This window comes from Coprinopsis cinerea (assembly GCF_000182895.1).
Source record: "Coprinopsis cinerea okayama7#130 chromosome 4 map unlocalized cont3.4, whole genome shotgun sequence".
NCBI lineage: Eukaryota > Fungi > Basidiomycota > Agaricomycetes > Agaricales > Psathyrellaceae > Coprinopsis > Coprinopsis cinerea.
Window position 1 is genome coordinate 931,128 of NW_003307541.1, and position 14,196 is coordinate 945,323.

The window sequence follows — 14,196 nt, forward strand, 5'->3', positions numbered from 1 at the left end:
AATTGGAGAAACATTGGAACCAGTCAGAGAATGAAGGAGAAACGAGAGCGTTCCCAAGCCGGACATAGATCATCCCACTCTCGGTGCACAGGAAAGAAACAAAATGATCCGCAACGCGCTCCAGAATGTCATCTGGCCCCGGCAAACTGTCATCAAGCGGTCAAAAAAAAAGTTGAAAGCTCACCCATTGTCTAAGATAGCAAAAAGGACAGCAAATCCCAGTCCATCAGTCGTCTAAATCGTCATCGTCACTCTCGTCAGTCAGCTCCTCTCCCGCGCGCAGTCCAAGGTGACGGTCATAGCCGTCCCGGCGAGCCCATGACCGCCCGTCAGTGTAAGGCATTATCCTCAGTGGTATGAATAATGTGTAAAGAGGGCTTTAAGAAGAAATGAGCCACGGGTTCGAGCTTTGGCATGAGATTCAATGGCACGTACTATCCATTTTCCCCGATGTTGAAGAACAATGAGAGATTTTTCCGCCGTCTTTAGAGCACTGTAAGTATCCATGTCCGCCGATGAATTCAGATATACGCACCCCAGATCGTAAGAATTGACGAAGGTCTGAAACTGAGCCTGAGCTAGGAGATGGAGAAACAGGACGTTTAGACAAACCTCATTGCGCGCCTTAGCACGTTTTCGATACTGTTCGTGATCCTGCGATTCGACCGATGTCTCTGCATTCGACACTCCGTACACGTGCCATAAGCCCATCACCGTCACCGCGAAGCACAGGACAACGGCCAGGATGTATATCATGGCGTACATGACTTCTGGCACGTGGTACTTCCAGTCGCCATGAGGGATAAAACATTGTATGGCCTGGCGGTATCCCAGAATGCTGAAGCAAAATGTTGCCAGCGCGAGGTATGCCCTGAATTGGGCAGGTCAGCAAATGAAAGGTGGCATGGGGCGGGACGCACAGGAAAAGAACAAAGTGTCGTTCGTTATGCAGGCCAACGCACTGGTTTATCCCTGGGCATGCGTCAATCGCGACCACGATGCAGTCCCAAACCAGTTAACGTACACTGCAGCACGGGAAGGGTGAGAAATGGAATACTGCAGGGATGGATCGACTTACGGGACAATGGTGGTCATACTTCAATATGCACCGATTACAGATTCGGCAGTGGTGCGCTCTCTCAAACTCGATGAGCCTAAACGACATGCCTCGTGGTCGAAGCGCTCACCTCTGGCCGCTGTTTCCCGCAGCGATTGCAGCGCGTTATTGTCGCGGGTGTAATTCGTGTTGTGGTCCATCGGACGCCTCCCGTCAATGCTCTAGACTTGCTCCAATCCTTCTTCTTGGCCCAGAACCATGAAGAGCCGGGCTGCACTGGAGGATCGTCGATGAAACCGGGCTTCACGGTGCAGACGAAGAAATAATGTGCGTGCATGTTGGTCGCAATCAGGATGCATAGTGGTATTGTAATGAACGGGTAAGACAGGCTTGGGGCAATAACGTCGACTTTAAAGCGTTTATTAGACCATATGGCTTGGTAGAAGTCCAGGAACACTCACAAAAACAAATCGTTCCCGTCCAGAGCAACAACACCGCAAGTCCAACAAAATACGGTCCAGCTGCGCCTGTGATCCTATTTCCCAAACGTTCTAGTGCTTTAAAGCAGCGAAATACCCGTTTCGCGCAGAACATTGTCGACTTCGTCGCTGTGATCAGGTTGCAGAGCGCTAAACGCCAGTCATATCGTCGGTGGTAGAAAGCAAGGCCAACTGTCCCCGGGCCATGCGTGCCGCGGCCGGGATTTTCGAGAGGCGGCGCCTTAACCTTGCTCCCACGAGCCGCTGCCGTGCATCAAGCCCGGGTTCCTTCAATACTCTGGATAGTGATAGCTGACGTTACATTCACCTTATTTCTCAGTGCATGAAGCCAGGTACCATATCTATATCTCAAATTAGATCAATTCTTTTAGCCTTCACCTGTAGTCAGCTGGAACTGGAACTGTCAGTGTAACCGGCACTGCTCGGCACCGTAGTCTTGATGATTTGTAACCATCCACCCTTCCTTGTTGGTAGCACAGCGTATCGAGGTAGAATGTGCGGGCCGCCAAATTGAGCTCAGATTCCGGAATCCAGCGGGAATCCAAATGGAATGTGACCACAACGCTCGTTTTTTACATTCCACTTCATTGTCGGGAATATAGACACCATTTGAACGAAATCTGGCTCTCAGAATGCAGCATAATCCAACGCGCGCTCACATTTCCCTGTTGCGCCCTGTATATTCAGCTCAAATCGATATTATTGGTCTAAATATAGCCCAAGGTACAAATGACACCGTACACGACCCCGCCAAATTGCCCCCTCCTCCTTCAGACCACGCTTTCTCGCCTCAAAACCCAGCAGAAAAGTCACGGAGACCTCTTTTGGCATCGACAGTCGACTACAGAAATGCCGACACTCCGAAAACCACGCTCCGAAAACCACGCTAAGTTACCAGCCCTCTAGCTACGACTCCCATGCCGCATCCCCGCCAGCCAGGCCAACTTCTATGTCCTCCCACACTGCCCACAGTCCTCCAGCTAAGCGCCTTACTCCTGTCCCCATAACCCTGCCTGCTGCCAAAACCACGCCCAATCCAACGCAACTTCCAGGCTCCCGCCAGCGGCCGCTTCCCAACTTCTCGCAGGTACCGAAATTCGAATAGTTCCTAGGCAATTTTCGACACGCTGTACGATAGCGGAGGCCATTCCAGTGATGATATTGTGAAACTAGAACTTGGAAGAGGTGGTGGCGGGTGCAAGCTATCAAGAGTCGTGCTATCGTCGGTGTCGTTGGAAGGGATTGGAGCCTCGCGCATGTTGCAAGCCGCCTTTCGGTAGGAGTTTGAATTGACTTGTATCAAATCAACGCTTTTCGCCTCGCAGAACTTAGAAGCGTGACAACTGTGGAATCTAACAGCGGTCAGATCTCCGCCGAATTCTCGCTGAATGCCAGAATGTCTTGCCTCACATATTCTGGAGGCAGAATTTCGCTCGAATTGCAGTCGTGTGCGAGAATTTAGCATTCATTATATCTTCTTCAATTCTGGCGTGTGTTAGACTCTACGGAACTGCGGAGTCTGCGGAGTCGAAGGGACCTTGGCCTCAACGTATTGCGTTGTGCCCACGCTGGTGGTATATGGTCCAACCCGAAAGGAGAGGGGAGGAGAGGGAGAGAGAGACGCGCCTTGCGGCGGAAGACGAGGAGAGAGAGAAGAGAGCCTTGCGGAGCGGAATCAGGAACACTATGCGGAGGTGTGGAGTATGCGGAAAGCTCTAGCAAGCCGAAAGGCTCAAGACTGGACAGAGGGGGAAGTTCTGTATAAGTCTGATTCGAGATTCCGGATGAGTATCTACTACAGAAATCTAGCTAGCTTATATATCTGTAGATACTCTGGATATACTCTGGGACAAGTCTGGGACAAGAGAAGAAACTGAGTCATAAGAAATGCGGAATACCGCGGAATGCGAAGAGGATGAGTAAGACGATTCCAAAGAACAATAGCAAAGCAAGGAAGGGAGTCATAAAGAAGTATAAGAGGTCACATGCAGAGTCTGGGCGCCTAGAGGGCGGTTACGAGGTTTCTCCGCACGGTCCGCACCGGCCCTCAGTTGCGGGCCGTGTCGTACCGGCGGCGCTCCGCATAAATGCGGAGCGGAGTGGCTAGCGCCCGTAAACTCCGCATGCGGATCAACTGCAGAGCATGCGGGAGTGCGGAGGGAAGGGTGGCGGAGATATGGGGATGTGGGATGCGGAGAGGTGATGGCGAGTGTGGGGATGTGCGGGATCATGCGGGAGATCATGTGAGACTGTGCGGGGAGTGTGGGTCAAGGCTGGTGGGTTGTGGGTAGATGTGGGTGGATGTTCAAGACCCTAACAGTACCTCCCTGTTAAGGCCGAGCCCTCGAGGCTTGTGTTAGGACTCGGTCCCTGCACAGAATCTGATGTCCGCATTTTGCAACTCGGCATCATCAGCATGCTTGTGACTCTGCGGTGTGTTTGCGGAGAAATGAAAAAATAATTTCTTGTCCTCTTGAAGTGGAAATGGAAAGTGCGGACAGGAAATGAAAATGAGGAAAGAGAAGCGGAGGCAAGGGAGAAATTGAAGCGTAATGTGCGGAGTAAGGGAAGGCATAGTGAAGCGGAGGAAAATGAAGGCAAGTGGAATAAGTGGAGTAAATGAGAACATCAAGAAGAGGGAATGCGGAACAGGAGAAAAAAAGGTCAAACAGGTAAGGCATAGAGGAGCGGAGGAAGCATAGAGGGGAAAGGAGTAATGCGGAACCACAAATTGAAGAGAAAGAAGCGGAGGAAACAGGATGCGGAAAATTGCGGAAAGCGGAGAAAAGTAAAGTCGGAACTTGGAAAGTAGAAAGGACACGAAGGTGAAGAAGAAATGCGGAGTCAACTGCGGAATGCGGGGAATCACCAATGAGGACCAGGCTTGTCTGGGTACCTCTTGTGGAACTCTCCAACGATCTCTTGGGCGTGTTCAAGCTCTGTGGCAAGGAGCCAGCTGCGTTCCTCGTCTGTATTCTCGTATCCGCGCCACCGCACTTCGTAGAGGAGCTTGCAATGTTTGCGGCGACGATCCAATTTGGAGTCGAGGATCTCCGCAATCTCGTATTCAAGTTCCCCATCCACCTCGATAGGAGGCGGAGGCGGTTCGTGGCGATGCGGAATCTGAGAGGTGTAATGCGGTTCGAGCATTGAGACGTGGAAGACAGGGTGAACAGCGCGGAGAGAGTCGGGGAGGCGGAGAGTGTAGGAAACCGTTCCAACTTGGGCAATGATCTCGTAAGGGCCAAAGTATCGTTCCGAAAGCTTCTTGGTAGGTCTGGTTGTGCGGAAGAACTGGGCCTTAACGAAAACTCGGTCGCCCACCTTGAAGTCTGGCGGAGGTAAGCGCTTCTGGTCCGCATAGCGGCGTGCGGACTCCTGCGCGCTGGCGATACTAGTGCGGAGGTGTTCGTGGAGCTCCTGCAAGTCGACCGCAAAATCGCGGGCTGCGGAACTCGCAAGATCGCGTTCAGGGTGAACAGAGATGTTCGGATGATAACCCTTATTGGCGAAGAATGGCGAAACACCAGTTGTGGCACTAGGCGCATTGTTGTACGCAAACTCCCGCAAGTGGGAGGAGTTCGTGCCAGTTGTCCTGCTGGGTAGTTGCAGTAGGTCCCGCAAATATTGCTCAAGCGTCTGGTTGACCCGCTCTGTCTGTCCGTCTCCTTCTGGGTGGTAGCCTGATGTGAAGTGGAGCTTCATGTCCAAGGCTTCCCCCAGAATGCGGAAGAAGTGGGAGACGAATTCGGAGCCGCGGTCGGAGGTTACATGGCTAGGAACGCCATGTTTGGAGAAGACGTGGAGCACAAACAGTCGCGCAAGCTCTGCGGAGGTGAGGCGGGAGTCTGTCGGAACAAAAATGGCTTGTTTGGACAGTCTATCCACCACCACCAAGATATCCGTGTATCCGCCGGATGCGGGAAGCTGTTCAATGAGATCCATCGAAATGGAGTCCCAAGGGCGGAGCGGAATGGGCAGGGGCTTCAGCAAACCATAAGGCTTGTGACGCGGAGACTTGTTGCGCTTGCAGACTGTGCAGGAGCGGACGTAGTCCGCAACAAAAGTGCGGAGTTCCGGCCAGACGTAGTCGCGGCGCACCAGCTCAATCGTCTTGTTCTTGCCGTAGTGTCCCGCAAGCGGATGGTCGTGTTTGAGCTGAAGTACGCGGAGGCGGAGTGCGGAGTCGTCCGGAACGTAGATGCGTCCGTCCTGGCGGAGTATACCATCTGCGGAAAAAGTCCAGCGAGGGTTGGAAGGTGTGGGGAGGTGTTTGGAAGCGATTTCATCCGTGGAGTAAGCAGCCTTGATGTCCTTGAGGAGCGCTCCCTCATCAACTACGACCGATGCGCGGAGTGCGGGGAGCATGATCGAAGTTGCGCGGAGCGATGCGGACAGCTGCTCATTTGGTGAAGATGGGTCTGAAGTTGTGGGGATTGACTGACGCGTAGTCACTACCTCCCTGTTTAAGGTAGACGTCCCAACGTCTAGTGAGGGCATCGGGTCTTTGTCCCCAGCTTTCCAGGGCGAAAGCGGATGACAAGGTTGAACTGGGAGAGGTACTCCGACCAGCGCGCTTGCCTGCGGGTGAGGACCTTGGAAGTGGCGAAATATTCCAAGTTCTTGTGGTCCGTCATCACATTCACAGGCTCCGCAGATCCCTCGAGGTAATGCCTCCAAATCTTGAAGGCCTCGAAGATAGCCAGGAGCTCCTTGTCGTGGACGTCGTAGTTGAGCTCCGCAGCTTGGAAAGTGCGGGAATGGAATGCGACGGGGTGGATTTCGCCAGAGTCGAGTTGTTGGGACAGGATGGCGGCAAGGGCGTAGTCAGAGGCGTCAGTTTCCACAATCAGGGGTCGGTCGGGTTGCCAGTGCACCAGGATGGGTGCGGAAGTGAATGCGGACTTGAGGGTTTCAAATGCGGAACGTGCGGAGTCGCCGAACACGAAAGGGGTGTCTTTGCGGGTGAGGCGGGTAAGCGGAACAGTGATGTCGGAGTAGTTATGGATGAAACGTCGATAGAAGTTGGCAAAACCGAGGAAGGACTGTATATCCTTCACAGAGCGCGGTTCAGGCCAGTCCTGGATGGTCTTGGTCTTGTCCGCAGACATAGTGAGGCCTGCAGGCGACAAGATGTATCCCAAGTATTCCACGCGCTCCGCATGAAATTCGCATTTCTTTGCGGAAGCGACAAGGCCATGCTTCCGACAGCGGCGGATGACTTTCCTTGACGTGCTTGCCATGATCCTCCATGTTGTCGGAATAGATGAGGATATCATCCAGGTTTACGATGACACTGACATCAACCATGTCCGCAAAGATATCGTTCATGAATCGCTGGAATGCGGAGGGCGCATTGGTCAGCCCAAAAGGCATCACCAGCCATTCATACGACCCATAACGTGTGCGGAATGCGGTCTTCCACTCGTCCCCGTCCGCAATGCGGACTAAGTGATAGGCATGCTTCAGGGTCAATCTTGGTGTAGACCTTCGCGCGGCCGGGTGCGTCGAGGAGATCGGAGATCAGCGGAAGCGGATAACGATCTTTCTTGGAGATGCGGTTGAGTCCGCGATAATCGACGCAAAGGCGGAGCGATCCATCCTTCTTCTTGACAAAAAGGATGGGAGCGCCTAGGGGAGAGTTGGAGGAGCGGATGAAACCAGCCCGCAAGTTCTCTTCGAGGAACTCGCGGAGTGCGGAGGTCTCCGCAGGGAGACAGGGAGTAGAGACGACTGGGTGGAAGCGGAGCGGCAGCGTCAAGCTCGATCTTGAGGGTCGTAGGATCGATGCGGAGGCAAGGTGTAGGCCTTGGCATTGCTGAACACGTCGGCAAACTCGTGGTATTCCTCTGGAACAGAGGAGAGGTCGACGGGTTCCGCATCGATTGCTGCGGCGCATGCCCGCACCACATTGTCGCTCTGGGAAAAGGAAAGGGAAAAGGAGTGTGAGCCACGCATCGCGGATGCGCGGCGGAAAGCGGCTGCATTGACAAAAGAAAATCGGAACTGGATTGCTGGTGAACGCGCAAGAAGGGGAAGTGGGCGGAGCACTAGGCTCCGGTGCGGAGAGAGGCGGAGGGATGCTGGAAGTTGCGGAGGTCTCGACGTTTGCGGCGGCGAGTGAGCTCAATGCGGAGGAGTTATCGGATGATTCGAACGAGAGTATCTGGCCTCTGCGCCAATCAATCAACGGATTGTAACGGGCAAGCCAGTTGTGTCCTAGAACCAACGGATACAGGGCATCCAGGGTTGTGATGAAGCACTTGATATGGAATTCCTCGCCTGAGGAGATGCGGAGCGTGATGTCCGCAGCTTGCGATAACCAGCGCGAAACGGTTCCATCGAGGAGTTTAAGCGGGAACAGGCGGAATGTCATAGAATTCGATATCGTGCTTGGATACAAATGCGGAGTCGATAAAACAGTCCGTACAACCCGAATCAATCAAGGCGCGGAGTTCAGCAGAGTCCAGAGAGGAGGAATGAGTTGGGGTGCGGAGAATCGAAAAGAGAATGGAGAAAGCATTGGGATCAGAGAGGGCTGCCGCATTTAGTCGGACCTCAAGCCTTTCTGCGGCGGAGACGCAGCCCTGAGGGAAAGGCGAGGTCACAGGGCTGCTCAGTAATTTCCCGACTGAGGGGAGTCGGAAACCTGCGGAGCGGACGCGTTGGCCCTGCGGGCACGGCGGGTGCGCGGGCAGTCCGCTGCGCGGTGTCCTGAGGCAGCGCAGACAAGGCAAAGGTTGTTCCGCATGCGACGTTCGCGCTCCTCAGGGCGGAGGCGACCATTAGCGTCCAGGTTGTTGTTCCAAGGGCGCTGCTGGCCACCGCCCTGACGGTTGTTGCGGTTGCCGCCTCCAGAGGAGTTAGCGGAGGAGGCGGAGAGCGCGGACGTGGAAGTGTGCGGAGCGGAGGGTTGCCGTTCTTGCGGACGGCGGGAATTGTTGCGGGAATGAGGGTGACGAGAGTGGTTGTTGCGGAAGTGTGAGGGGGCGGAATGATGCGGAGTGGAGCTGGAAGAGGAAGGACCAGGACCACCGGAGGAGTGATTGTTGCGGGGGTGCGGAGCAGGGTTGGATCCGCGGTTGGTGGAGCGGAGTGCGGCCTGCTCCTTTTTGATCTCCTCTTGGCGATCCAGGTAGCGCTCGTCGATCTTGAACACCTCAACCTGGAGGTCCGCAAGGGTTGCGGGGTTCTCCCGCTTGGAGAGCTCGTTCTTGATGCGGTCGAGGAGTCCATTGTAGTACTGGTCGCGGAGCGGCTCCTCATTCCAGTTGATCTTCGCCGCAAGCTGATTGAAGGCCAAGTTGTACTGGTAGGCGCGTCCGGTCATCTTGAGCGCCTTCAGCTTGCGGGTTGCGTCCTTGATGGGGTCTTTGGGCCCAAACACGCGGATCAGTTCGTCCTTCCATGCGCGGAAGCTCTGGAACCAATCCGGGACTCGAGCGTCTCCGCGCGCGCGGGCGGCCGCAATCTTGTCGCCAAAGTAGGCATAGGCGTCGCCCTTGAGGTAGGTGAGGGCTGTTGCGACGCGGTCCGCATCGTCGCGGAAACCGTCCTGGTACCTCCCGAAGTAGAGGGTGAGCTGGGTGATGAAGTTGTCGAGTTTGTCGGGGTCCTCCCCATCGAAGGGTTCAGGGGGTCGTGCCTTGGGGCCCTCGCGCGGCCTTGTGAGTGCGGCCTCCATGGTCCGCGCGAGGCGGCGGTTGGTCCGCGTGAGGCCGGCGAGGAGCCGACTGAGGAGTTGCGGAACGTCCGGTTCGTCGTCCGCATCGGAGTCAGATGAATCCGAGCTGTCATTTCCATCGTCCGCAGGGCCGCCGGGTGGACCGCCGGGTGGGGGCCCTCGATTCGGCTGAGGAGGGCGACCCGGGCCCTGAGGTGGTCCGCCTCCGCCCTGCGGAGCGTCTGCGGGCGGCTGCCCGTCATCCGAGCCTGGAGGGTCTCCACCCCCGACAGGCGGAACAGCAGGGGGTTCGTACGGCGGAGCGGGGTCGTTGGAGCCTCCCGCAACCGCGTTTGAAGCGGTGCGGAGGGGTGCGGGCGTGACATAGGATAGGTCCGCCGATGCGGACGGTTCATCGACTGTTCTCCCCTCGCCGGAAAACGGGAGTAAGGCGGCGGTGACTGTGGCCTCCTCTCCGCGTTCCTGCGCTGACTGCAAGGAGAGTCCGCCGGGAAATTGCGGAGTGTTTGCGGAGGCGGTCCGCGTCTGGACCTGTGTTGCCATCGGGTTTCGGTAGACAGAGGCCGATGTAGCGGGCCCAAGGAAGGTTGCGGGCGGACCCCAGATTGGCTGCTCCTGGGGCCGCGGGGCGTCAGGTTGGCGGAAGTTGGGTGAGAAGGGGTTGTGGAGGGGGTCGTCGATGACAGGCGGATGTCGGAGATGGTGTGTAGAAATCGAGTAGGAAAACTCCGGAGGGGTTTGCGGACGTTGGAACACAATAGAGTAGTTAGTGCTCCTGGTGCGCATACCACAGCGTGCTGATCCGGAATCTACTGTTAGACTCTACGGAACTGCGGAGTCTGCGGAGTCGAAGGGACCTTGGCCTCAACGTATTGCGTTGTGCCCACGCTGGTGGTATATGGTCCAACCCGAAAGGAGAGGGGAGGAGAGGGAGAGAGAGACGCGCCTTGCGGCGGAAGACGAGGAGAGAGAGAAGAGAGCCTTGCGGAGCGGAATCAGGAACACTATGCGGAGGTGTGGAGTATGCGGAAAGCTCTAGCAAGCCGAAAGGCTCAAGACTGGACAGAGGGGAAGTTCTGTATAAGTCTGATTCGAGATTCCGGATGAGTATCTACTACAGAAATCTAGCTAGCTTATATATTTGTAGATACTCTGGATATACTCTGGGACAAGTCTGGGACAAGAGAAGAAACTGAGTCATAAGAAATGCGGAATACCGCGGAATGCGAAGAGGATGAGTAAGACGATTCCAAAGAACAATAGCAAAGCAAGGAAGGGAGTCATAAAGAAGTATAAGAGGTCACATGCAGAGTCTGGGCGCCTAGAGGGCGGTTACGAGGTTTCTCCGCACGGTCCGCACCGGCCCTCAGTTGCGGGCCGTGTCGTACCGGCGGCGCTCCGCATAAATGCGAAGCGGAGTGGCTAGCGCCCGTAAACTCCGCATGCGGATCAACTGCAGAGCATGCGGGAGTGCGGAGGGAAGGGTGGCGGAGATATGGGGATGTGGGATGCGGAGAGGTGATGGCGAGTGTGGGGATGTGCGGGATCATGCGGGAGATCATGTGAGACTGTGCGGGGAGTGTGGGTCAAGGCTGGTGGGTTGTGGGTAGATGTGGGTGGATGTTCAAGACCCTAACAGCGTGCGGATTCTGGTGTGCATTGAGAGCAAATTCTGACGTGTGGCTAAATTCTCGCCAGATTCCGCGTGAATCCCACAATCCAATGCAATCCAGGCGCTCGCGGATTCTGCTCTGATACGCTGTGTAGTGGGAACATCGTGGAATGGACCTCTGGACCTCTCAGAAGCGATAGGGGCTAGCTAGCCCTCAGTCCCTTGACCTCATGCCACGACAGCCGCAACTGCATAAAGAGACATACGTTGCGAATGCAGTGTGAGGGGAAATACGCCAAGCACAGCCTTATTTCCTGACTCTACCGTTAATGGAAATAAGCCTTGACTCTGACAAGACCACCCTCTCCAGGAACTCAGCGTAGATGCAAAAAGAAATAGCCGGGAAAGGATGAGTAGGTGCGCTCAGTTCGTCTGGATTCCCACCTTTACCCTCTGCCCATGCAATCAATGAACCCTATACTAACTGCCTTCTACCGGTATAGATCTTACAGCATGACCTCTCTCGAGAATAGCACTCCCTGGTTTCTGACGAACGTTTGTATCGCCCCAGGAACTGCACTTGGGCTCGAAATCTTGGAGAGTCTCCAAATAACCGACAAGAGCTGTGGAGTGTCCGCTTGATTACCTTGAAACATGGCATGGATACAGTATCTATCTTACGGCGATCAGAGCCATATCGCCCTTCTCTCCACCGGTGAACCAGTTCTTGAACATGACATTGCTCATCTAGTCAACCAAGCCACATAAACCAGTGTTCAGTCACGCCCTTTACGGCCTCGAGAGAGCTTCTCTCGTCCAAAAACTGATCAACAACTCCGGTTAATTTCTACACTGGGCTTCTCCAGAGACGCCACCTCGTTAGGCGCCCATGATGTGCACTCGGTAACCTAAGTAAAAGGCGACTAAACCATTCTCCGTATCAGCGATTTCTCGCCAATTCACCGGAGACCTCTTCAACAAGTCGCCGCACACAATCACAATTGACTTCTGGCCGCAGTCCTTTGACAGGTTTTGTTCACCGTTTGCTTCCATCTCCTTATCTGCAAAAGTCCTCCGTGACGTCGGCCACCTGACATATACACCTAGTGTGATTCTGCTCTGCTTCGACCACTGCGCCGGCATCCTAACACCTTCCTTGCTATCTGATATCGGTCTATTGGAAACCTTTGTGACAGTGACAGCATTCAACGAGCGGTCCTTTACTCAAGTCGACTGAGTACCGCATTGCCCGGTGACCCATGAAACACATCTACAACTATCTTAGAGCGAGTTCGCCGTCTCTTCTTGACGTCTGTTCCATCGAATATGACCAAACCCGTCGCATCCAGATACCTCTAGAAGATATTGATCGACTGCAACCGCGTCCCTGACCTCCCTCCGATTCGGTTCCATCATGTAGACACGAAGCTACGGGAAAGCCAGTGTCCTCTCGACATGGGACGTACCCAACTAGGTCTTAATGGCTGTTGTGTTACTGTTGTTGTCTTGAAATACCGTCCCCCCGGACCACCCTCCCGAGAATACGCTAAGTACTCAATTGCCAATTGATACCCGGAGATATCCTCAGCGGCTACTCCCTCGCTCCCGCGAATGAGGGCACGTCAATGTCAGCGCTTCGAGGGTGCTTCTCCCGTAATCTCCACCTCCACACCGGACACCTCTACATCAGGTTGTTTGCCTCCGGATCCCCCTGGCTGTTCCCTTCGGCGTCTTCAATCCAATCTACGCCGATTTGTATCACCTTCTCTCTGGATCGATTGAGAATAGTGCACACGGGGAGCTCACTGGAGGACGAGGCGATGAATACCTACATGGCTTCCATTTGCTCATGGGTCATGGGTTCACTATAGCTAGCACTTGCTGTGTTAATCACGCGCGACCTGACCAATTGAGGTTTGAATCCCAGCGGCCTGACGAGAACCGATTAACCCCTGAAAATCCAACGGATACTCGAACCGTACGGACCAGTGTGGGTATGTACTTACCTACAACTGTGGGGGCAAGGGCATTACCCGCTACCATGATCACTCCCACCACCACATCCTGTGTCCCTAGAACAACGATATGGCACATATAGTGGGACATTATTATCCCGTTCTCACATGTTCTATGACAGCGCTAATCTTCATACAAGACCAGATTCGAACCACAAGACTAGATCCATGTTGACTGTCATTGTCTCATGTCATCAGATGTCTATACATGTTTCCAATAACAACATATCTTCTGGATTAATGCCATCTGTCCACAGGACGCAGATATTTTGGACCTGAGTCATTTCACTAGCACTTCGACAAGTAGGTGCCCACACACCAGGTGCTGCGCATCTTCCAGTCCTCGCTCACCAAAAGCGTCTTCGGATTCGCCGAAGGCGTTTTCTGGGGCCTGGGCGCCTGTCACGCGGATACACTTTGTGGGCGCTACTGTAAACCTTTGACCAATTCGACTCCACCGATACTGACACATTGGGTCCTAGGGCCCCCATAAATGATGGCGCCAACTACCACATATGCAACGGGTATGGCGGCTGCACGGGCGCGCCCATCTCCGTATTGCCTAATCCCAATCAGCCTGATGAGAGGATCAATCACTGGAGTCGACGGAGACAGGCAGGGCTCAGCGAATTGCACCCGGAATATTCCTGAAGTGGATATTTGGTGTGGGCGGATGGTGCGCCATGGTGTGGAAGTAACGGTGGTGCTCTTCAAAGTGGAATGGTATCCCCGGGTTTGTGCGTCCCTGTCAGAAATCTCAGATACCACCGTGACCATCGAGTAAATTAATAGATCACACTGGCTTGTGGCCTCCGTATCCCAAATGGAAAAACAAAAGTTGAAACGGCGAGTGAAAGCTCTAACCAGTGGCAAACTACCTGAAATGAAGTACTTCCATTGTAAGGAAAGCCTTCTTTGCAATTGCCACATATGACGGATATACACGAGGTTATCATGTTGTGTGACCAAAGGCTATAAACGGAGTTTCTTTTCGCCAAGTCGTGGCGGCACCTAATAACAATGGTGTATACTAGAACTAGAGCACGAGGCGTCCGACCCTCCACAGGGAGGAGGTGACTCGGGCAGATGACGGAAACTATGTTTGTCGCGTCTTGATTGAAGGGTGTGTGTGTGTGGATTTATCGGGACGATCAGTTGAAATGAGGGCTCCTCAATTCTAAAAGTTCAACTCGAGTTCAGTTCGCAACGAGTTCAATTGATGGCGTCCCACATGTTCCTGAGCGCGGCAACTGATGCCACTGCCTGCCCCATCACCGTAGCACGGCCGGTGAGATCCAGTGTCCGGCCAGCCTTTCCTCCAGAGTCCT

The 14,196-nt window shown here is 54.4% G+C and overlaps 1 protein-coding gene across 1 annotated transcript; it reads right to left on the reverse strand.

Annotated features, from left to right (window-relative positions):
* Positions 1-226: 226 nt before the first annotated feature.
* Positions 227-1,651, reverse strand: CC1G_14349 (vacuole protein; the record flags this gene model as incomplete). Its single annotated transcript, XM_002911304.1, has 6 exons — positions 227-377; positions 436-483; positions 536-871; positions 1,025-1,056; positions 1,188-1,492; positions 1,519-1,651. The coding sequence occupies 6 exons, from the start codon at positions 1,649-1,651 to the stop codon at positions 227-229; spliced, it is 1,005 nt and encodes a 334-aa protein (XP_002911350.1).
* Positions 1,652-14,196: the final 12,545 nt, after the last annotated feature.